This window comes from Haemorhous mexicanus, chromosome 7 (genome assembly GCF_027477595.1).
Source record: "Haemorhous mexicanus isolate bHaeMex1 chromosome 7, bHaeMex1.pri, whole genome shotgun sequence".
In the NCBI taxonomy this organism is placed as follows: Eukaryota; Metazoa; Chordata; class Aves; order Passeriformes; family Fringillidae; genus Haemorhous; species Haemorhous mexicanus.
In genome coordinates, this window is record NC_082347.1 from 38,696,408 (window position 1) to 38,718,090 (window position 21,683).

The 21,683-nt window shown below is 45.9% G+C and overlaps 2 protein-coding genes across 2 annotated transcripts; both read left to right on the top strand.

The window, feature by feature from the left end:
* The first annotated feature begins 2,273 nt into the window (after positions 1-2,273).
* On the top strand, positions 2,274-4,271 carry HMX2 (H6 family homeobox 2). The gene is made up of 2 exons (XM_059850787.1): positions 2,274-2,740; positions 3,470-4,271. The coding sequence occupies exons 1-2, from the start codon at positions 2,464-2,466 to the stop codon at positions 4,015-4,017; spliced, it is 825 nt and encodes a 274-aa protein (XP_059706770.1). The 5' UTR covers positions 2,274-2,463; the 3' UTR covers positions 4,018-4,271.
* A 985-nt stretch (positions 4,272-5,256) lies between these two features.
* Positions 5,257-17,477, top strand: BUB3 (BUB3 mitotic checkpoint protein). Its single transcript, XM_059852177.1, has 9 exons — positions 5,257-5,321; positions 5,485-5,602; positions 7,747-7,941; positions 8,457-8,526; positions 9,531-9,682; positions 12,329-12,487; positions 13,796-13,973; positions 14,916-15,132; positions 17,127-17,477. Exons 2-9 carry the CDS (start codon positions 5,594-5,596, stop codon positions 17,134-17,136), a joined length of 990 nt encoding a protein of 329 aa, XP_059708160.1. The 5' UTR covers positions 5,257-5,321; positions 5,485-5,593; the 3' UTR covers positions 17,137-17,477.
* Positions 17,478-21,683: the final 4,206 nt, after the last annotated feature.

Sequence of the window (21,683 nt, forward strand, 5' to 3'; positions counted from 1 at the left end):
GGTTTTCTGGCTGCGACCGAGCCGTGCCACGCCCAGCACCCAAACTTCGGAGCGTCCCCTCGGCCCGGCCGCCGCCACTCGTGCGGCTCCCACGGGCACGACCTGCTCTGTAGGGAAGGGAGGGCAGTGCCAGGGCCACGCTGTGCCAGGGCCACGCTGTGCTGGTGGCCTTCGAAGGGACGGGGCTGTCGTGGGTGGCAGATGCAGGCCGGCGGTGCCACCACAGTGTCACGTCGTGGGCTGCCGGAGGAGCGGGGTGGCCCCTCTGTCGCCTTCCCTCCCTGCTCCGGGCCCGTCCCAGAGCAGGAGCCGAGGGCTGGCAGCTCCCAGGGGCTCTCCCAGCTCGGGCAGGTCCCCTGGACGGCTTTAGCTCGGAGCCGCTTTGGCCCGCTCCCCGCCCCGGGAGGGGTGTGGGGTCTGGGTGCGGGGCCAGCCGGGGCGGCTGAGCGGGATGAAGGACGATTTCTTAAATTGTATTTCAGTGCGGGGTCTTTCCGGGTTAATGAGCTGACATCATGATTAAAGCTGACCATTTGTAATGTGTCGCGACCCTGTTGAAAAGCACTGAAAAGGTTAATGTGGTAAAACAGGACAGCACCTGCCCCTCAGAGGGAGAGGAGGAGCTGGAACACTTTTCCTAATCAATTAGTCCATTAATGAGTCTATCAAGTAGTTAAGTAGTTAAAGATTATGCCGCTGGTCTGGGTAACAGTCGTCATCTCGCTATACCTAATTATATTATAAGTACTTTATTCAATATAGCGGACATAATATGGTGACTCGGAGTTAATGAAAATGTCATTTTAAAACGTCTTGACATTTGTCTCTATTGATTTGTATATTTCCATCTCATTCTTTGCTTTCCCCTATTTGATTTTTCTTTCTTTTTCTTTTTCTTTTTTTTTTTTTTAATTTTTGGAGGGGAGGGGATATATTTCTGGAGAGAGGGAATCAACACCTGGAGCTCGCAGAGACCCCCGCCCCACCCCGCTCGGGCAACCCGGGGTTAAAAATGGCCCCTGCCAAGGCCAAGGATCTTGCACCTGGACACGGATGCGACCAAACCCACCAGGATTTCCGAGCTGCAGCAGCGCTTCCCACTCGCTCCCCTCCGTGGGAGGCTCCCCGGCCGCAGCGGGGGCTGCAGCAGCCCGGCCGGGGTCTGCGGCGGGCTCGGGGACAGCCCGACCCACGGACACGGGTGTCCGCAGCGGAGGAGGGCTCAGGGAGGGAGCTCATCCCTCCGGAGTGGAGGCAGCGGGGAAATGGAGGCGGAGAGGGAGGCAGGGTCTGCCCGGGGCAGGGGGAGCTTGGGGCAACTCGGGGACCACTCTGGTGCTTTCCACACCTGCCCCGTTACCGGGGCTCCTACTTGAGCCTTCCCGGGGCGATGCCACGGCGGTGGGAGGGAGGCCCCAGCTCTCGGTACCAGGCAGCCGTCGGGGCTCGGGTTCCGCCTGGCAGGTCCGGGGAAAGGGGCTCCAGGGCCCAAAACCGCGGCTTGGGGAGCCTCTGGGGCTCCCAGCTGCAGCTCCGTCTGCGCTAAGGAAGGTGCTGGGTCCTGGCGGGGTCCTGGCCCTCGGACCCACGTTCCCTTTGGGACAGGTGGACACAGCAGCTGCCACCTGCGGGTTTCCCTTCCGAGCGCAGGAGCTGCGGTGGCTGTGATTTATACCCAGCCCCGAGGGGAAGAGCCCCTGAGCGCTGTCAAAGTTTATTTGGAAATGCAGCGGCACGTACCCTCCCTCCCTGCTCCCCACGGCTTCCAGGCCCGGGGATCAAAACGCAGGAGGCATTTCGTGGGACATTTGTTACAGGCTGCGGCACAGCAGCGCAAATCCCGGATTCTGGAAGGTTTCCCAGTGCTGCGGAGCAGGCAACACGCACCGTGACAGGTTTTTCCCCCCTTTAATGAGGAGCAGGGTAAAGATCCCCGGATATGCACAAGGTGTTTATCCCGACACCCCCGCCCCCGGCCGGCATGAGCCATTCAGCCCACGTCGCTGTCGCCCACTCGACGCGGAGGGCAGGAGGGATGGCGGGCGGCCAGCAGCCCTCCTCCGGGGCCGCGGGGTCAGCGTAGCCCCTGGGGACGGCGGCGAGGACCTGGCGGGGGTTCCTCCCTCCAGCTCCGGCGCACCCCCCCCGCGCCTCCCCACTCCCGGAGCCCGCGGGTTTCCAAACTTTCCGTGTCCGCCGCCGCCGTGATTGGCGCGGCGGAGGCCACCTCCATGCAAATGAAGCCCCGCCGCCCGCCGCCCGCAGATCAATAGGGACGCGGGGGAAGGAGCATGCATTCCGCCTGGGTCGGCGCGGGGAGAGCCGGCCGCCGCACGCCCCAAGCGCCCCCCGAAACACCCCCCACCGACGGCTCCCCGCAGGCTACCGGGGCACCCCCCTCCCGCGCAGCCCGAGCCCCTCTAAAGCGACAGCTTCCCTCTTCTGCTTTCTTATGAACCCAGGATGAGCAGCAAAGAAGAGCCGAGCAAGTGCTGTCCGGCGGCTGCTCCCATCTCCAGTTTCACCATCCAGTCCATCCTGGGCAGCGGCAGCACCGACCCCCCCCGGGAAGCCGGAGACAGAGCGCCCGCCTGGCCCGCCCGCGCCCGGACCCTCTCGCTGTCCTCGGAGGACGAGGAGCCGGAGGAGAGCTGGAAGCACCGCGGCTGCTTCTGCCCCGAGGCTCAGGGCCCCGCCGAGGCGTGCCACAAGCACCAACCCCTCAGCTTCACCTGTCTCGGTGAGTACCGGAGGGATGAGACGGGGCGGACGGGCCCCGCCGGGAAGGGCCGCGAGGGGCTCGGCCCCGGTCCGGCCCCCGCCGGGAAGAGGGAGGCGGGGGCACGTCGCACCTTCTCTGCTCTCGGGGCACAGAGTGTTTGCGCCGTCCGTGGGTGAAGCGGGGAGGAAGGAACTCCAGGGAAAACGGGGTGGCTTTTTTTAAAAAAAAATCTTTTCCGTCCCATCCGGCGTTGATTCCCCCGAGGGATGCGGTGCGATGGATAACGCTCGTTTTCTTAGATTCTGATTACAGCGCTCGGGCAGAAGGAAGGACCATGTTTATTTATTTATTTATTTATTTTTAGCATTATTTCTGAATAAACGGTCTGTGAAATGCGATGCTGTAAAGTAAAATTTGCCGGCTCGTGTCGGATAGGAAGTCTGATACTCAGCTGCTTTCACTGTGGCAACGCACATCCACCTGTCCGTCCGTCCGTCCATCCATCCATCCATCCATCCATCCATCCATCCATCCATCCATCCATCCATCCATCCAACAGGGGGACAGGGATACCCAGGAGGGGATGGCTTCCCCCGGCGTCGGTTGTGTGCTCCGCCGGGAGCAGAGGCGGCGGGTGTCTGCTCGGGGTCTCGCCCCGGTGCTTTTTTCCTGCGGGCCGAGGGGCTCGGCCGTCGGGGGTCCCGGTGCCGGCCGCCGTGCGACCCCCGCGCTGTCGCTCTGTTGCAGGCAGCGCCAAGGGGAGCGGAGCGGCGGCGGCGGGCAGCGGGGAGCGGGGGCCCTTCCTCTCGCCCCCCCAGCAGGACTGTAAGGACGAGAAGGAGAAGCCGCTAGGACCCCCCTCGCCTTCCTGCGGGGAACGGCAGCGCGACGGCGGGGACCGGCAGGCCGGCGCCGCCAAGAAGAAGACGCGCACGGTGTTCAGCCGCAGCCAGGTGTACCAGCTGGAGTCCACCTTCGACATGAAGCGCTACCTGAGCAGCTCGGAGCGGGCCTGCCTGGCCTCCAGCCTGCAGCTCACCGAGACCCAGGTGAAGACCTGGTTCCAGAACCGCAGGAACAAGTGGAAACGGCAGCTCTCGGCCGAGCTGGAGGCGGCCAACATGGCCCACGCCTCGGCGCAGACTCTGGTGGGGATGCCGCTGGTGTTCAGAGACAATTCCCTCCTCCGAGTGCCAGTGCCCCGGTCCATCGCCTTCCCCGCCCCTCTCTACTACCCTGGCAGCAACCTCTCGGCCTTACCGCTCTACAACCTCTACAACAAGATCGACTACTGAGCCCCGCGTCCTCCGCCCCGTCGGGACCGCACCGGGAGCGGGGCCGGGGCAGCCGCGGGGGCTCCGTGAGGGCTCTCGGGCCGCCTCCATGGAGGGGACACAGCATCGAAACTGATGGGAGGGACGGGCAAACGGAGAGCCCGGGGCGCCGGGGGCACCCCCGCTCTCCCCTCCTGCCATCCTGTCGCTTGAAAAGAAAAAAAAAATTAAAAAAGCGTTATTTCAGATCTGTAAATATTTTTAAAGAAAGTAAGAAAGGAAAAAAAAAAAATTAAAGCGTTTTAAGCCTCGTTTGTAAATTTGCCACCTCGGTCGCGTGTTCCCGAGGGGGACCGGGGGTGCCCCGCAGCCGGGCCGGGAAGGGCTCGGGATCGATGCACGGGAGAGCCAAAACGACTCCTAACGCCGAGGGTTTGTTTTTCCGGAATTTTTGCTCCTTATCTCGTTTTCCTGCAGAGAATCCCAGCCGGGCCTGACCGTCCGCCCGTGCCGGGGGCTCGCTGTCCTTCTCTGGGCTGGGAGATGAGGGGCATGACCCGAAAAGTTTCGTTAAACGGGGACCTTTTTTTCTGTTTTTCGGAGTGTTTCGGTGGAAGCCGCGGTGATGGGCTCGGTGCTACCGCGGACTGGTCCCTGCTTTCCGCGGCCGGGCCTCGCACTGGGCATCCTCGACGGCTCCGCACGGGACGCGGGCTCGATGGGTCACTCCAAACCCGTAAATCCCGCGGCAAGCGGCGATTAAACTGCGGCCACCGGCTCCGAGGCACGGCCCTTACCGAGCGTCGGGGCTGTAACAGCAACAGCAACGAGGACAGCGAAAAAACCCCCCGAAAAACAGAGAAATATAATATCAGAAGGGATAAATAAGACGTTTTTCCATGCGGGGAAGGAGAACGAGCTGCCCGCGCTCCACAGCCGGTGTTTGAGCCACAGCCCCGGGGTAGCGGCAGCCGGGCCGGGGAACACAGTCCCGCTCCGCCTTTCGGACTCTGTTTTTAGGGGTAATAACTGGTATTTCGGGTTTTATCCCTTAGCACCGCTGAAGCCTAGCATCAGCCTCTCTTTCCGTACGGTTCCCCCGGGGGCCCTACGTTATCAGCCGGGCTGGGACGGGGAGAAGGCACCGAGCCCCACACGCCGCCACTGCCCCGGGAGTAGCGAACTACAGCTCCCGGCACGCCCCGCGGCGGCGGCGGCGGGTTCGCGGCGCACGTCGGGGACGCAGCGTCACGCGCGTTCGAACCGGCCAATCGCGGGGGGCGGGCGGCAGTGCGCGCGCGCGGGCGGCGGTGGCGGCGGCTGAGGTGAGGCCGGGACCGGGACACCGGGACCGAGGGTTCGGGACTGGGGATCCGGGACTTTGGGCACGGCCGAACCCTCCCGTGCCTGCCGCGCGTTCGTTCCCCGGTGCGGCGCCCTCCCTGCCTGGTTCCCAGGCCCTTCCCTCACTCTCTTCCCTTCCCGCAGCGTTTTCCTCATCCCGGCGCTCCTCACAGGGACCGAGGCCTCGGCGCTGCCCTGACTCCGAAAGCTTTTCCTTGGCGGCCCGTGGAGCAGCGGGAGGAGCTCGTTCAGCATGAAAACGGTACTTTGAGTTTCGTGTCTTGTGAATAAAAGCGCGGGAGGGGAGTCCCGAGGCTCTCACCGGAGCATTCTGCTTTGTTCCAGCTCCTCCGTCCACCTGACTGACACCTGTGCCAAGAGGAGCTATAAAAGCACAGGTTTCTTGCTTACTCGCTAAAAGATTTTTATTTTTCGTTTTTTTTTTTTTTTCCCAAACTGAACCCTGTGGTTAAGTCAGAATCTCCATTTCAGCAGCATGTACTTTCCCCGTAATATTTAAAAGTTTTTTTTCTCAACATTTTACCAGGACTTTATTGTTTGAGGTGAGCACAGTGCTGTGGTTTGGAATCCTGGTTGTGTTTTTGTGAAGGTGTGGAGCTCTAGGTCTGATTTTTTTAAACCATGTGTGAGAGACAGGATATACTTAAATTCTGATATTGTAAACACTGTTCTGGATTAAAAATATCTTTAACATCCTTCCAGGTTTCTTGTGGAAGTAGCTTTGCCTCCTGGAGTTGCTTTTGGGCTGGTTAATAATTTGTTCCAGGCCTCAAATAATACAGTAACTTGTACCTCAAACCTCATGTTTTGTGTGAGTTTTCTGGCCTAAGCAGGCACAGCAATAAGCTTGTCCAATTTGATTTTCTCAGTTGTTCTGAATTCCTTTAGGTTTTGTGTCTCTGGACCTGCATCTGGAACATCCTCAGCAGGTGCTGCTGAATTCCAAGTAACGTTCCCATGGAAAGATGTGTGGCAAAACCTCAAGCCTCTCTTTCCCCAAGCGTTCCCAAAGCAGGGCTAAAAAAGGGGCTCAGAAAGAAGCTTCTCTATTATTAAAAGGGGTTTTTCCCCTTCACTTCATGCTTCAATAGCAGAAATAGCACTTTATGTTGACACAGTGGGTGGGTTTTTGTTGTTTTTTTGAAGGATGTCTTAGAGAGCCAAGCTCCCACTCAGGAAATCTCTCCAGTGTAGGAATGTGTGTTCCTCACTTTATTACACAACCTGATGATTATTTAACTGCTGGCAAACACTGAACTGGAACCACTGTGCCCTAAATTTTCACCTTGCCCTTGTTTCATCTGCTCCTTGTCTCCTGATTTATTTTCAGAGGTGATTCCTGACTTATTCTCTTACCTTTGCAGTTGTACATACAAATTCTGTGACAGTGTTACAGAAAATCTGAGCTGATTCACTGCTCTTCCCCTTTAGCAGAAGGTAAATGTGCTGTGGAGGCCTTGAGAAACCTTCAGAAAAGGCTGTGGTTTTGTTGGTTGTTTTGTGGATGTGTAACCAGCACTTTATTCTTTCAGAGTGTTTGTAAGGTCTGAGCTCTTTTCCTGCTGAAGTTTGCAGTTCATAACTTTTGCTGTCCTTGGAATTTTTCAGCAAATTGGTCCTGGACTGGGGGTGCTGCATTTGCATTTGCAGTTACTGCTCTTTGATTGAATTGTTGGTGTGTTTTCTGGTCACATCCCAGTTCCATGGTCACTCCACATTTCAGCACTTCACAAAACAAAACTTTCCTTTCTTTACCTGCCCTTTGGATTCTAAGAGAGGGGCAAAAACAATCCTAAAGCTTTTTGTTGCACATATTTCACAGCGCTTGTGGGAGCCTAAAGGTCTGAAAGTTGCACTGTTCCCAAAGCTACATAAAAGATGATCCAGTTGCAAGTCTTGGGAATGTCTGGCAGTCATACCAAGCCAGGAGCAAATCAACACTTCTTGGAGTTTTCAAATCCAATTCCCTTCTGCTAATACATGTTTTTTAAAGTAACTTCTTGATTCACAATATTTTATAAATATTTACTTCAAAAATCACAGCCGCACACTCAGCAGAGCGAGGGAAATACATTTGTAAGTAACAATATCTAAGCTTACAGATTATAATAATGATCATAATATTTTTGTCTTGTTTATTCATGTTGCATATGATATTTAAAAGCTCTCTGTAGAAAAAGGCATTTATTGAGGTTTTGGACAGGGATTGCCATCTGGAATTTTAGAGTTTGGGACAGATGTGGGTGTCCTGACCTGTTCTGTGTAAAATCCAGTGAAGTTTTCAGGTCTACTTTGGGCTGCCTTTCAGAGGGCTCAGTCTTGTTCCCTTGCTAGGCCAGTGTTCATGTAGTCATTAAAATTGCATCTGTGCTTGACTGTCTGCAGATGACAGGATCAAACGAGTTCAAGCTCAACCAAACTCCAGATGATGGGATTTCATCAGTGAAGTTTAGTCCAAACACATCTCAGTTTCTGCTCGTTTCCTCCTGGGACACAACTGTGCGGCTCTATGATGTTCCTGCCAACACCATGAGACTCAAATATCAGCATTCAGGAGCTGTCCTGGACTGTGCTTTTTATGTAAGTGTGGGAAGGCTTTTTTAATTATTATTTTACAGCTGTAGAGTGCCCAAAGTATGAGAAATTGCCAGTCTCTGAAATTAAAGAGGAGCCTACCTGTGCTTTTTTTCACTGAATGTTTTGTCATGTGGCTGATGCTGTGCTGTGGATCTACACTCAGGTTCTCAAATGGTATCTTCCTTCTAAATCAGTTTTAGGATTACCCTGCACCTAGATGGGACTTAGGTTGTCAGTCATTTAAAATATGAAGAAATTGAAATTATTTTATCTAGCCTCTATTTGCCTTTTTAAAATTTATTTTAGTTTTACTTCTAAACTAAAGAAATTCATATTGCTCAAAGCACTTAAACATTTTGTAAAGCTTCAGTCTGTTTAAATCCAGGTCAGACCTTAACATTTGTGTCTTAATTCCTATCTTCCCAAAACTCCTGAAAGCAAGTCCTGTGTTATGGGTTTAGGATGCTGGATGCAGAGCAGCCATGGAAACTTAATAAGGTAAATTTTATGCTTTATAGGATCCTACCCATGCCTGGAGTGGGGGGCTGGATCAGCAGCTGAAAATGCACGACTTAAACACAGACCAAGGTGAGCAGATTGAATTCTAAATGCTGTCAGCAACTGGCCTGAGCTTCAGATTTATGTACTTACATGCACAAGGTATTCTTCTGGTTCTTTAGGTGGGGGATACTTGAGTGTCTGGCAGAATAACCAGTGACCCTAGTAAGGACCACCCAAAAACCTGGAAGAATTTGGCATTGCCAGAAGGTTTGGTGGCTGCTTGCAGGATGCCTTGAATTGGTTTTCTGATGATAATTCTGCCCTGCCATAGGCTGCAGTGGCTCAGTTAGGGGGAAGTAGCCAAGTTGAACTAAAGCTGAGCATGTTGTTTTTCAGAGGTTTGTGGTTTGGATGTATTTAAAATGATCTTTCATGGCAGAGGATATACAGAGCTTTTGCTTTTGTCAAGCATGGCCTTGTACTACAGTTTTTTCTTAAGAAAACATTGCTTGAAAATAACAGTTCTAGTCCCTTGTTGGTGCAACATATGGAACCGGTTTGTCTCAGTTTTTTGTGTGTTTTTAGTGTGTTAAAGAGAAAAGCAAACTTTAGCCAGTCACCAGCACCTGCCAATAGCCAGGCCTTGACAAATCAGTGTGTGCAGTAATGGTACCAAAAAGCTCAAGTAATTCTGCCATAGCTGACTTCCTACAAGTGTTTGAATATTTTTTATTAAGGTGCTCATTGCTTTCTCTTGTCATATTATTGATGTCCACAAGCTTAAGTTGCTTTCTGTGTTAGTCAGTGTGATACCAGTTGATGCTTTATACCTGTAAAGATCTCTCAGTGACTGCATAAAATTCTTTAATCCTAAGGTCAAGGGACATAAATTTAAATGTAACAATCCTGATCTTTGCAAAAGTTATACTTCTGAAGGCTGAATTATCCTTACAGGGACTTCTGGCATAGAAATGCACCTGTAGGATGTCAGAAAAGGCTTCTGCTGCAGTAGTGTTCTCTTTTTTATTCTTTTTTTCACACATTCTGTTTGTAGGGCCAGTAAAATTGCAAAATAATGTGTTTTCTTACAGAAAACCTTGTTGGTGCCCACGATGCTCCTATCAGGTGTGTGGAGTATTGCCCAGAAGTGAATGTCATGGTGACTGGCAGCTGGGATCAAACTGTCAAACTCTGGGATCCCAGAACTCCCTGTAATGCAGGAACCTTCTCCCAGCCTGAAAAGGTGAGTGCTGCACTCCAGGTGTTAAATAATGAATCCTGGGACTGGAACACCACAAGGACACTGCCTTGGGCTGAATTTGTGAAGCTATGAGCTCAACCTGTGAAGTTATATTAATGTTTTTTAAACTGGGTGGAAGGGTAGCATTTTAAAAAATGGGTATTCAGAATGTATTGCTATTTTTGGTGAGGGCTTTGAGCTTTCCTCAATATTCCTTAATTCTTGGTGCTTGTGCTGGACCACTTTCTTAAAATTTAAAATAAATTTGAAGGAAAACCAAGCATCTTGGCTTCATTGTAAAATGCACAGCTGATTTCCTTAAATGTTAAGATTTTAGGTGTATCAGACCCTGGCAGTCCTAGGGTCTGATTGTTTTGGAATGTGCACAGAAAAATATCTCTGGAGGAGATCTTTTATGTTGCCTGAAATAATATTTTTGGTTTTTACTTGTGTTCAAAAAATTGAACAGAATTGCTTGTTTTGTGATTTTCCTTTTTTGTATTAATGCCTAGTATATTTGGATATTCTCCTAAAGCTGAAATCCTCTGGGATAATGGGAGACTCAGAGAAATAAGATAAAATAGGGTGATGTTTTCAGCTTTTTCTAATGGCCATATGATGTGTTAACTTCTCATGCTGCTTACAGCAGTGTCAGAGAAAGAATTAACAGAAATTCCTGTGTTTTTTTCAGAGACTCCTAAACATAGGCTGGCTTGCTGGATAATTTTACATATGATTTTTTTTTTTTTTTTGCCTGTACCTTTTAAAAATTTCATTTAGCTCTGTGACATCCTATTGTCAAGTCCTAATTATGAGCCATCATTACCTTCCCTTTGCCCCTAAATAGCTCTTACTTTTGTTCCAGCAGAGCTGGATCTACTTCTGGCCAGACCTTTGTGCAGAATAAAGTAATTGCATTATTTCTAGTTTTGATTTATAGATGTATGTAGCATGTAAAGAACTGTGATAAATTGCTGACAGAATATCATATAATGGACAGCCACAGTGAATCAAGCTGCTTATTGGTTCAGCAAGGTTCATTATGTCATTTTTTTAATGCTGCCTTTGATGAATGTGTACACCTACTCCACTGCATGACAACGGTTTCATTTGATTTATGGCTGTGTGGTAGAGAAAGAACACTCACTGTACAGGTGTGACATCAGTTTGTGAAGAAGATTTAAGATATTTGATGTTCTTTATGCCTTTGTTTCCCTATATGTACACAAACACATTTTATATAGTGTTTATGAATATTTCTGGACCAATTTTTACATCAATAACAAAAAACTGTCTTGTTAAAAGGTGTAACTACTATTGGCTTAAAGTTACCCTTTTTAGGAGTAATTGGAATCATTAGAAATTTTGGGCAACTCCTGTGTGAATATTTAAGACTTTTCCCATCTTAAAATCTGTCTTAATAGTTCAATAATCATATTTTGGAGAAGAAAGCATGCTGAGTGGATGAGGATTGGTTAAAGGAAGTTTTTTTATCTATATGTATACATACACACCTGTCTGCTTAGCTTTTTCTTAGATAGAAACTAACTTTCTGAAAATGTGTTTGTAGCAAATCAGGAGAAGACCTGTGTGTGATGTTTCAGTGCAGTCTTAGCAGAGCCAAGCAGCTTTGTTGGGCTGCATCAGAGAACCACAAAGTGAAACCAAACAAAATCGTCCAAGCACGTGCCAAAAGCAAACTGATTCTCTCTGGTAGGATAGCAGATCTCTTACACTTTTAATTCCTGATCTGAGGAGTACCCAAGATCTGTTTGCTGTGTGTTTGGCTGCATTTGATCCTTGGAAAAAGCTCATTCTTGTTTGCTCTTGTTAGCAGCTCAGTGGCAGCTGTAGGTAGCTGGATTCCATCTGCTTATGTATCAACAACTGGGAATTCATTCCACAGCACAGGCTTCTTTTGGCTAAACCTCTTTCCTTTTTATTTATTTATTTTTAAACATATTGAATGAACTCCATCCCAAGCAATAGCTGGAAACAACAATTCATGGACTGAATATTTTCATACGAAATTTGAAAAGCCAAAATTTCCCACTGAGCCAAGTTTTGGCGTAGAGTTAAAATTCCAAGCCATTATCTTTTTTTTTAATATGTCAAGCTTATTGCTTTCTTCAAATTCACTTAGTTTTATTAAAGTACATAAAGTAATGTGTGTTTTTGAAATGATCTTTTGGCAATTTATTTTATTAACATGAAGCTCCACTCAAAATATTCAGTTTATAAAGAAAAATACTTGGTTACCAGGTGGAGAAAAACAGAGAAGAAAATGTGTGATCTGGTTTTGTAGGACTAAACTATAGGATCATGAACGGACAGTGGGAATACAAAACCAAGCCGAGATTAATTCCAATATCCATCACTTCCTCTCCTATACCTTTGTATGGGCATTTCTTTTGCCATTAATTTTGGTAAATTTAATGCCTGGAATAGTTTTTGAGCTTTTGAATGTTACATCAGGGTGTTCTCACTAACCAGCTGCACATTCCTGCTGCTTGTCCCAAATTTGGGTTCTAAATGAAAGCTGAAGGGAATTCTGTGGCTGAGCATTCCATGGGAGATGTCACCAGTTGTGTTAGTGGTGGGTTTCCAGGCTAATATCAGTGTTAAAGACTATAAATATTCTTTTGGAAGGTCTACACCCTGTCTGTGTCTGGAGACAGACTGATTGTGGGGACAGCAGGTCGGAGGGTGCTGGTGTGGGATTTGAGGAACATGGGATACGTTCAGCAGCGAAGGGAATCGAGCCTGAAATACCAGACCCGTTGCATCAGAGCATTCCCCAACAAACAGGTATGGCAGCAGTGGCAGCACTCACATTCCTGCTGAATATTCCTCAAGAAAACGAGGGTTTATTTTCCAGTTCATTTTTCAGTGGGGGTGTGTTTTATAATCAAACTTTGGGAGGGGGGAAGCTTCTGGGGTACATTAATTCTTTTTAGTGCAGCTTAGCAATGTTTGCCACTGACTTACCAGCATATTATGTTGTTGTTTTGTTCCTCGAGATTTGTCTCCTTTTTAGAAATAATCTGTTTAATGAATCACAATGCTGACATGTACTTAAAAAAAAATCCTTCCTCTCCCCAGTTGCAGTAGAAGAGAGAAAGCCAGAATTCGTGGTTCCTAAGCAGCTTTCATGCATTGTAACCCAGGGTTCTTGAACAGTCTGTGAACAGGGGCAGGATTAAAACTGCATCAATGTAATTTATATGTTTTTCTTTTTTTTCTCTCTTGAGTCTGTGGCATGCACTGCAGAACCCTGGATCCATTATCCAGGGGGAATTGTACAATTCAGGTGCTCCTGCAGCTGTTCTGTGCAAGTTAACGTGGTGTGTCTGGTATTTCTTTTTTCAAGGAAAGCAAGAAGATTGGCTTTCTCTGCCAAACTAATTTGTAAGGGAATTTTCCCCTGTACAGAGTGATAGTACAGGAATTGCAAGACCTAGTTACTTGTTCTTGAACTGGCATGAATGCTTTGTCCATTTTCAGTTCTAGTTATAGTAAAACAAGCTGATCTTCTAGATTGTGTTGTATGATGGATTTTAAAGAGCCTTGTTATAGCTAGATATCATTGCAATCCTATTTCTGAAAAGATCTATTATGGACTTAACTCAAAAGTGATAATAAAAGCATCTCAGGTTGCTCCAAGTCAGGACTGTAATTAACTGGATAAGTGAACACAACTTGTAATCAAGTTTCACTGAAAATACTATTTCAGCTTTGAGTGTTTAGTTGTTAGTATAAAGCTCTGAGCTAATTTTAATGTAATGTAATTCTGAAACGAAATAGTCCTGTGAGTATCTCTCATATTTCAGATATTTAGGCCTTGGGGGATAGGTGAGCAAATGCAAGGTGTTCTTATCTCTTGAAATTTTTTTCCCCAAAGACAAGCCTGTTTTTTGACCTGCAGAAGTAATTACAAGTGTCATTGTCAGCTTAAAACTATGATGCAATGAGAATCTCTCTTAGAAAGCCTTTTTCTAAGCCTAACCACTTTCCTAGAATTTAGAAGGCTATGAAATAAAATTGTTCTGCAGTCTTTTCTCCAGTTGAAAACTTCTAAAACATGTAGCTCCAATTTTTTTTTTTCCTTGTTTTTAGGGTTATGTTTTAAGCTCTATTGAAGGTCGTGTAGCTGTGGAATATTTGGATCCAAGCCCAGAAATCCAGAAGAAGAAATATGCATTCAAATGTCACCGTTTGAAGGAGAATAACATCGAGCAGATTTATCCAGTTAATGCCATTTCTTTCCATAATGTCCACAACACATTTGCTACAGGTAAATACTCAACTGTAACACTTCCTCAGTTCCTTTAGTTCTGGTGTAAACAGATCAGCCTTTACTTCATATGCCCTGACTTTTTAAGTATTTAAATTGTATTAATGCCATAAGCAAGGTTTTAAAATTATTTGATGTAGTGACAGTTCTTAACTCTTAATATTTTTCCCCAAACACAAGCTTGTGTTTGGACCTGCAGATGTGGTGGTGTTCACAGGAGTCCCAGGACGAGGGAGGAGATGAAAATCTTGACTTCATGTTTCAGAAGGCTAATTTATTATTTTATGATATATATTATATTAAAAGAAAATGATATATTAAAACTATACTGAAAGAATAGAAGAAAGGATTTCATCAGAAGGCTAGCAAGGAATAGGAAAGAAGGGAATGGAATCTTGTGACTGCTCACAGCCTCGACACAGGTGGCTGTCATTGGTCATCAAGTGAAAACAATTTCACATGCTGGGTAAACAATTCTCCAAATCACATTCCAAAGCAGCAAAACATGGAAACGTGGAGAAGCTGAAGCTTGTCAGCTTCTCAGGAGAAAAGATCCTAACGAAAGGATTTTTCATAAAATATGTCTGTGACCTGCAGATGTAATTACAAGTCTCACTGTCAGCTTCAGATGTAATCACAAGTCTCACTGTCAGCTTAAAACTATGATGCAGTGAGAATCTCTCTTAGGAAATTTTTTTTCTGCCTTACCACTTTCTTATAATTTGAGTGCTGTGAGATAAAATTGTATTGCAGTCTTTTCTCCAGTTAACTGCTTTAACGGGGAGTTTGGGAAATGCTCATTGTGCTCTTTTCCGAATGAATCAAGCCTCTGTTTTTCCTGACAAAGTAATTACGAGTAGTTTCCTTTTTTTCCGCTGCTGCATCTCTTCAGTTTTATTCTTTTCCTCAGTGATAACTTCTTTTTGCACCCCCGGCTCGCAGGCGGCTCGGACGGCTTTGTGAACATCTGGGATCCCTTCAACAAGAAGCGGCTGTGCCAGTTCCATCGCTATCCCACCAGCATCGCCTCCCTGGCCTTCAGCAACGACGGCACCACGCTGGCCATCGCCTCCTCCTACATGTACGAGATGGACGACATCGAGCACCCCGAGGACGGCATCTACATCCGCCAGGTGACCGACGCGGAGACAAAGCCCAAGTGAGTGCCTGCTTCACCTGCACTTGAGGCTCTCCCAGCCTCCACCCCAAGATTTATTAATTTTCCTAAATTCATGAATAGTATTATTGATGGCAGGAGATAGCGCAGCTTGACAGTAGGGCTGGGTTTGATGTTATCTCCTTCGCCCAAGCTTTCAATATCCGTAGGTTGATAGACGGCTGATGGATAAAATTGTGCCTGGTTGTTTAGTGGGAGAAGAATGTCAAACTCTTATCCTCTTTCAATAGGTGCTATTATATGAAGCTGTAGAGTTATTGCAAGCTCATTGCTTCAGGAATTGAGTGAAGAATTCAAGAATAATTTATTGGAGTAAATGTTACCGTGTTTGGATATTTAAAACTTGGAATGAATGCAATCTGTCACGCTGAGTATGCACCCAGCTGTCAGAGTGAGCAGTGAATTTAGATTCTGTTCTAGGAAGGTTGTGTGAAATCGAGGGAAAGCTCTCTCAGTTCCTGTGTGTTGGAGTTTGCTGCAGCCCTTTGATAACACACTTTTGTGTTGTTGTTGCTGTCAAAACGAGGCAAACTGATTGATGGAGGTAAAAATTCCTGTTCAGCTCGCTTTGGCATCAATGTTACATAGAAAAATTGCCATCCCAGTGCAGAATTGTGCTGCCCTTAATGATGGAGGCACAGGAGCAGTTGGCTTCATTTTCAAATTCCTGTGCTTTATCTCTGCTAGAGTTTTTCTCTCCTAGTACTCAATCTGTCTTACACCTTATCAGGTTGTCTCCATTATTTAAAGTGGCTGTGAAAACAGATACATAAATGATCAAATTTCTTGAGTTTAAAACCTCAAGATCTTTCCCTCCACTCCCTTAAGTGACTTGTCTGTTGCTTTTGTTTTATACCTACAAAGATGAGATATTTATTATTGTATAACTTCACATCTCTCACTTGGAGATATTTGTTTTAAAGTAATTTTGATACTCCTAAAAAAATAAAGCCAGAACTATTTTAATATTTATTTCTGAGAGTTCCTCAAGTGGAAGAATCAAATATGATAATTGTTTTTTTTTTTTTAGTCAGATTGTACTTGTTACATACATTTATGAGTTGTTTTGTTTTCTTGTGTTTTTCAAAGTTGATAAAAGAATACTTGCTGCTGTTGGTTCTCTAATAGTAAGAACTACTTTCAGGGTTTTTTTTTTTTATTCATTGCTAGTTAGAGTTGCTAATTCTGTAGATGCTTCATTCTGCTGTACAAGGAGGTTAATCTACAATTAAACAATATTTCCTCTTGGCCCTCCATTATTTTCTGAAACAGATGGTTCATCATTTCCTGGGCTGTTAAACACAGCAAGGTTAAGGTTAGACTCTTGGGAATCAGCTAGTTTGGAATCTTATTAGGCTGTAGAAGGAAAACTAATAAGAATACTCCTTAATATCATTTTGTGACTGTAAACAATTATTTATTAGCAAACAATTGATCCCAGAAGGGCAAATTGTTTGAGTCAGTAATGAGCTGAGAAAAGACAGAGCATATCTGTGTATTTGGAAAATAATTGTAACGTAATTGCAATGCATTTAGACAGGCATCTTTTTGGACCTGTTTCTATCTTTAAATGAATTTCTGAAAACATTAACGAGGTTTATATGCTTTTCTGACATTTACAAGTTGCTTGTGCCAACCTTAGGGCACTAAGAATGATGGGTATATTTTAGTGGTTCAGTAGTGTGAGTCATCTCTGGTTTATTCTAAAAATAAGTTACTTAGGACAGAAGACTAATGGCACTTTCATAGTGATCTCTTTGCATGTTAATTTGAGTCACAGTGTTTCTGCACAATGCATTCTTAGTGCATCAAGATGGTGCCATATTATATAAAGATCACTTTTTCATCATTAAACTCCTATATTCTGTGTCTTGGTACAAGTGAAAGCTGGCTTTCTGTTTTCCTAGGATGGTGAATGTTCTACCTGCTAATGATGCTCTAAATATTCTTCCTAAAATAGAGTTTATTTATTGCAGGTCCACTTAGACTTCTGCTGCTACTCCTTCTCTACAACAGATGCTCACCTGCTCCTAACAAGGCTCCACTAAAACAAGTGAAGTGAGAAGAACAATCTTTGTACTCCTGTTGTTTTTAATTAAGAAATGTTTGTTTGTTTGTTTGTTTATTGTAGTTTGTCTAAATCTGTCATTCCTTGCCTGCTTATAATGTTAGTGAAACTATTTTCTTTATCTGCTGTCTGGAGCTGAATTATTTCAATCCTGTAGATAACCTTTTAAAAATTTAGATATTTTGTAGTATCTGATTATGAAAACTTCCACTGCTTTCTTATTTCTTCAATAAATATCTATAGATTTTTTGAAAATAAATACTTTGTGTAGCAGCCTTTACTGATTTTGAAACAAATGTTGAGACCGAACTCTTAAATTGCAGGAGTTACTGAGTTCTAGATCTTCCTGATGGAAGAATTTCTGAATCTTTAATCTTTTTCAAGTGAGATGAACCGGGAAATAAAAAATTTTTTTTTAGTATTAGCACTAAAAGCTGTCTCACTCAACTCTCCTTGCAGTGCAGACTCACACTGCTCTCCTGATAGCTTGTATCAGGTATTACTACTTAAATATTTATTTTATAGTGAATAGTAAGGAGGGACAGAAAAGCTGAGGCTTGAGGAGGGTGATTGAGCTGTGAGTATTTTGGATTGGAGATTGGATTCATTGTTTGCTTCCAACTTCTTCTCTTCTATCAGTGCCTGTGTAGCCAGTGGGAGCACTTTATTACCTGTAGGAAAACAAACTTGCTGACAACAGGAATGGTACCAGATCGTTGCAGAGAAGGTGGTGATGGAGAGGAAACAGCTCTGTGTGTGCAGAAATCTGACAAACTTAAGCTGTTAGCAGGTAGACATGCTAAATGAGTTGTATATGGAATATTTTGTAGTTTGTCACAAGCTAGATGTGCATTCTTTGGTTATAGAAACTGGTTCTGATAGGCTTGGGAAAAATGAAGATTTTGCTGAGTTAAATATGAATAATGCCCTCATCATAGTGTCATCCAGCCTCTGTTCTGGTAGTTGTGCACCATCCTGTTCCTTGCAGTTTTAATTGGCTTTTTTGCAGTGAGAGTTACATGGCTGGTGTTGGGCAGAGGTTGAATTTTGGAAGTCATTGCTCCCTGGTGTTCAGGAGTTTTATTATTTTTAGAATTTTAGCTTTGCTAAAGAGGGCCAAATGGGAGGAGGCCAGTCATGGGAGCTAAAAGTTTCCATCAGAGTGAGTAGCAAATCAATAATAAGCTTGTGGAAAAAAGAAGTGAGGATGTGTCCAAATTAAAAAAAAAAAAGCATGAAGGCAGAATTAGGCTGGGACTAAGGAAAAGGTGGTTTAGTGATGATGTGGAGAAAGGAATATGTGAAATGGAGAGAGGATAGAGTGGGGAGTTACAGGTACAGAGCTGTGGGGAGCAAAGTGAAATAAGAGCTAGAGAGCATAGGGCAAAACAAAGAATTAGGGGAATTCCAAATAGTTTGGTTGACAAAGGAAACTGTAATGTAACTAGGAAATGATGCCACCTGTGCAACTTTTCAGTGGTAAGTATTGGGGGAAAAACCTGTTAATATGCTGAGATCTGCATGTTCCAGTGGACATTTAGTCCAGTATGAGGGAATGGAATTGACTTGCTGGTTCTCTTTTGGCTTAAAACCCAGAGGAGGATTCCTCCTGGTGAGCTGGTGTTTTATGTAAATGCTTGAAACAAACAAAAACAGTGAGACAACCAGTGGGGAAAATGAATGTTGGTCAGTCAGGGCTTCAGCTGTGTCCATGTGTTGGGTAGAAATATCACAATGTGCAGTTGAAATACAGATACTTCTTTTACAAGATTAATCTCCCTTTTATTAGCACTCTCCTAGAAATGCAGGTCAAGGCAGAGTTTCATAAGCTGGAGGAATCATGAAACAAGCCTTTTCTGACTTCTGTAACAAGCAGCTGAACAAAGGATGTACTGACTCTTGATAGAGGAATTGAGAGCTAAAAAAGCTCCTTAAGTCACTGCTTTTTGGCTGGTGTTGAGGGCCATGGAGAAAACATGGAGCCACAGCCATCACTGTAATAGAGTCATCAATCACCACTGACTGCTGGCAGCAGTGAATATCCAGGGTTGTCTCTCACAAGAGCCTCATAACACTGTGGTATTAGAAGCCAAGTGGCATCTGTGCCCTGAATGTCACAAAAGCAAGCTGGTAAGTACTTCTTTCTGTTGGCCAGTCCTTCAGGATAATCAGTGTGTGCTTACTACATGCAGGTCTGGAGCTCTGCTGCATCTCAGGTGGGATGTTTAGTGCTGGTGCTGCTGCAATTATAATAAATATTAAAAAAGTGTCTTCTTTAGGTGGGTGATTTCCCAAGCAAAACCAGTAAAGCTGAGCTCTGAGCCCCCACCAAAGACTGAAGTGATGCTGCAGAGGATGACTTTACAAAGCTGTGTAGCTATTGCCAGCTCCATCTTAATTGCCTCACACTTTTGTATGTGCCCAGTGCTTTTCACTGCCTCGAGAATGACAGATTTTCTGTAGCTGGAGTTACTCTGTCCCCAAGTTCAGCAGTAATTCCACGGCTGCATCAAAAGCTGGGTGTTTCTACTACTGAGTTCTCTTGCAAATTTGGCCTGAATGACCCATCCCCCGTGAGGGGTTGGTATCAGTGGTGTGGAGCAGAGCCCATTTCTTTGGACCAGCAGACATTGCTCTGGTGATTACACCATTAGCTGCTCTCATGTTGTTCAGTATAATCACAACCACAAAGGCAGTCATTTTTTAGCCAATATGCAACAACTTCTGCTCCTCCAGCAATGTGACATTTGCTCTGAAAAGTGTCAGGATTCTTTGTTTCAAATGCTTTTAGTCAGGTAGAATTTAGAAATGAGGAGTCAAAGACAGGACTTGCCCATGTATTCTTATAACTGATATGCTGAAGGCTCTCTGTGTGAAATATCTATTTCTTCCGAAGGCTGTATGTGCAGATTTTCACTGTATCAGACATTTTCCTATAGCATGAAAGGCACAAATGCTAAAACATGTGATAGCAACATGGGGGAGGTAATAGGTCTTCAGAGTCTCCCGTGATTACCTGCAAAGTGGAAGGGAATAAACTGTTCTCCATGTCCACTGGGACAGGCATAATGAGCTTAAATTGCAGCAGAGATTAGTGCAGACATTAGGAAAAACTTTTCAAGTGAAGGGATGGTTAAGTCCAGGAATAAATGGTCTGGGGAAGCTGCAGTGTCTCCATCTGTGGAATTTCTCAAGCGCAGGTTAGACCAGTGGCTGCCAGGAATGGTGGGGTTTTAACTGGTTCCATCTTGCCATCTTTGGGCAGGGAGGATAAGGCAGTGCTGATTGTCCTTGTGGTTGTTCTGCTCCCCAGCTTCCCCTGACAGTGGGATCTGATCTCCCAGAGCCAGGGGGGCAGTGCCTGGGGGAAAGCTCTGCAGCCCTTATGACACCTTCCAGTACCTAAAGGGGGCTGGGAGGAAGGATGGAGAGGGACTTTGGACAAGGGCATGGAGTGACAGGACAAGGGAACCCTTGACTTCCAACTGGCAGAGGGTGGGGATAGATGGGATTTTGGGAAGGAATTGTTCTTTGTGAGGGTGGGCAGGCCCTGGCACAGGGTGCCCAGAGAAGCTGTGGCTGCCCCTGGATCCCTGGAAGTGCCGAGGGCCAGGTTAGATGGGGCTTGGAGCAACCTGGCACAGTGGAAGGTGTCCCTGCCATGACAGGGGGTGGAACTAGCTGACCTTCCATGTCCCTTCCAAGCCAGACATTCTGTGATTCCCTGATTATACTTCAAATCAATGTATGCATTCATTTTGTAGGAATTTCTCAACTTGGGTTAATTCTGAGTTAGGGTTGATTTCTGAATGAAGGTCAGTCAAGAGTAGCTGACTTTTATTTCCTGCATCAGCCTTACCAACACTTTCAGCTTGCACCCAGCTTCACCATCAGCAGCACTGAACATCTCAGCAGAGTTGTGTGTTGTAATCTATTCCCCACTTGCAGAAACCTGCTGTATTCTCTTCTGGGAAAAACACAGCAAGGCAGCCTCAAGTAGAAACAAAGCAATAATTTATTCACTTAGGCCCAAGATTTCCTGATAATTAAGCTAAGCAAGGGTTGCTTTTCCCTGCTGATGTTTGCTGCAAGCCACCCCTGCTCTGCAGCCACAACAATGCAACAAAGGCACCGATTGCCTCATTCTCAGCTCAGCCCGGGGGCACTGCCAGAGGGGATTCTGGCTGCAGAATTTGTTCCCTAAATAGATAACACAGACAAAGGTGGGGAGAGAAGAAATATTCTCATTTCACAGTTGTCAACAAAGGCACAGAATAAGGAAGTGAATTTCCTTGTCACAGAGCAAAGGCAGGACTTGAACAGATGTCTTGATTCCGAGTGCACGTAATTGGTTTAATTTTTTGCCTCTGCTGTGGACTTACTGTGGAGAGTTATTTCAGTTAATCTTTTTTAGTCCTGTGATGTAATTTTTTGGTCAATAGAACAGCAAGGGCTTCCATGTAAA